At 60.5% G+C, this 1,929-nt stretch overlaps 1 protein-coding gene across 1 annotated transcript in view; it reads left to right on the top strand.

Moving 5' to 3' along the window:
* Nucleotides 1-1,929, top strand: part of MYRF (myelin regulatory factor) — a 67,588-nt gene that overhangs the window by 46,038 nt on the left and 19,621 nt on the right. Inside the window, exons 9-11 of the mRNA XM_035889676.1 lie at nucleotides 667-862; nucleotides 1,317-1,393; nucleotides 1,682-1,793. Of these exons, the coding sequence (XP_035745569.1) occupies nucleotides 667-862; nucleotides 1,317-1,393; nucleotides 1,682-1,793 (385 nt within the window). The remainder of the gene's footprint in view (nucleotides 1-666; nucleotides 863-1,316; nucleotides 1,394-1,681; nucleotides 1,794-1,929) is intronic.

Here is a 1,929-nt window from a genome sequence, read left to right as displayed (position 1 = left end):
CTGCCCAGGGAAGGGGTCGAGTCCCCAGCCCTGGGGGGGATTTAACAGCCGGGCAGAGGCAGTGCTGAGGGCCAGGGTTTGGGGGTGGGATGGCAGTGCTAGGACAACGGTTGGACTCGATGATCTTAAAGGGCTTCTCCAACCCAAACCATTCCGTGATTCTATCAAGTTCTACTCACAGGAACCATGTTCCTGTCCAGCTGAAGACCCACTTAAAGCAAAGCTTGCAGCTTCAAGGAGGCATGGACCTTCTCCAAACTCTCATCCCCGCGCAGCAGAATATGGGCTTAGGCAAGGTGTTAGGGTCTCTTTTGCCCCAGCACAGTCCTGCCTCCCCGGCCACGCGCCTGCCATGCCTCAGGTTGTTGTGGCTCCGTGTGTGAGTAGAGGTGGCCGTCACAGTCTGTGGTGAGGTGGGACTGTTCCCCACAGTCACTGTGGGGGTGTGGTGGGACATGGAGGCGAGCTGTCCCCCCCAGCCCTTCCCACACCCCAGTGGGGAGCGGTTCGCGTGCCTCCGCACCCCAGGCTGTGGCCATGTGCCGTGCCGTATGGACCCCTCGTGGCCTCTGCTTTTGGGCGTGTGGCTCATCCTCCCCCTCGCAAGCCTGAGCCTCTCCCGGTGTGCTCGGGGCGCTGGTCTAACGCCTGCCGCCTTTCCTGCAGCCCGATGCTCACCTACCGCGTGGATGCTGACAAGGGCTTCAACTTCTCCGTGGGCGACGACGCCTTTGTGTGCCAGAAGAAGAATCACTTCCAGGTCACCGTCTACATCGGCATGCTTGGAGATCCCAAGTATGTGAAGACCCCCGAGGGCCTGAAACCCTTGGAGTGCTTCTACCTGAAGCTGCACGGAGTGAAGGCAAGCGGGAGCTAAGGGCCGGTAGTGAATCCAGCAGGGAAAAGGGGCGCTTGGCAGACGGCTGGGATCGGGCAACACCACGTCTTCATGTGCTAAGTTGTAAGGGAGTGCTGAAGGCCAGAACAAGGCAGATCTTGAAATCCGAGTCCGAAGATGGACTCGGTCACTGCCTGGGTGTCTTCAAGGCTGCCTCTTGCTCGCCTTGGACTCCAGAGGCACTTTGGGAAGATCCTTTCGCCCTCAGCTGCCCCCTTGGCAAGGGAGGCGCCCATGCTTGGGTAATGACCAAGTTGGGTGTTGCTTGGGCACTCAAGTTGGGTGTCGTGAGTCAGTTGTACTGAGTCGTCGGAGGGGCTGGGCAGAGAGCTGGGCTGTGCTGGGGAGGAGGAGGAGGTGGGCAGGGGAAGGTCCTGGCTTTCCGCTCTTTGTCACGCGCCCAAATCTTTCTCTCCAGCTAGAGGCCTTGAACCAGTCGATCAATATAGAGCAGTCGCAGTCTGACCGCAGCAAACGGCCCTTCAACCCCGTCACGTGAGTGTCGCCCGGGACGTGTTCGTGCGGGGGAATTGCTGCCAGGGAACAAGCAACTGCAGGAGAGGGTGGGGAAAGGGGCTGAGTCAGAGACCTCGGGTGGTACCGCGGGTATCGCGCTTTCCAGCTTTCTCCTGTGGTTCCCGCAGCAACGCTTGCCTCTCTTTGCCTTCCCCGTTCTGCTCTGCGCCCATTCTGCTTGGTGGAGCAGACCAGGAGATGGCCATTCCTCAAAGAACCTCCTCTCCGGCGGTGTCCTCACTCCCCCTTCTGTTTTCCATCCTTCAGGGTCAACCTGCCTCCAGAGCAGGTCACCAAAGTCACCGTGGGGCGGCTGCACTTCAGCGAGACCACGGCCAACAACATGCGCAAGAAAGGCAAACCCAACCCAGACCAGAGGTGAGGAGCACCGGTGCCTTCTCCGAGCCGTCCTGAGCACTTGGGGCCTGTGGATGTGCCAGTCCCTGGGCTGGGGAGCGGGGCTGGAGGGAGGGGGACACGGGGGACAGGTCCTGAACTGGCTGTCCTTGTCTGCG

This window comes from Egretta garzetta, unplaced genomic scaffold, assembly GCF_000687185.1.
Source record: "Egretta garzetta isolate BGI_Z169 unplaced genomic scaffold, ASM68718v1 scaffold300, whole genome shotgun sequence".
In the NCBI taxonomy this organism is placed as follows: Eukaryota; Metazoa; Chordata; class Aves; order Pelecaniformes; family Ardeidae; genus Egretta; species Egretta garzetta.
The sequence above is the reverse complement of the archived record's forward strand: the minus strand, read 5'-3'. Positions and strand labels throughout refer to the sequence as shown.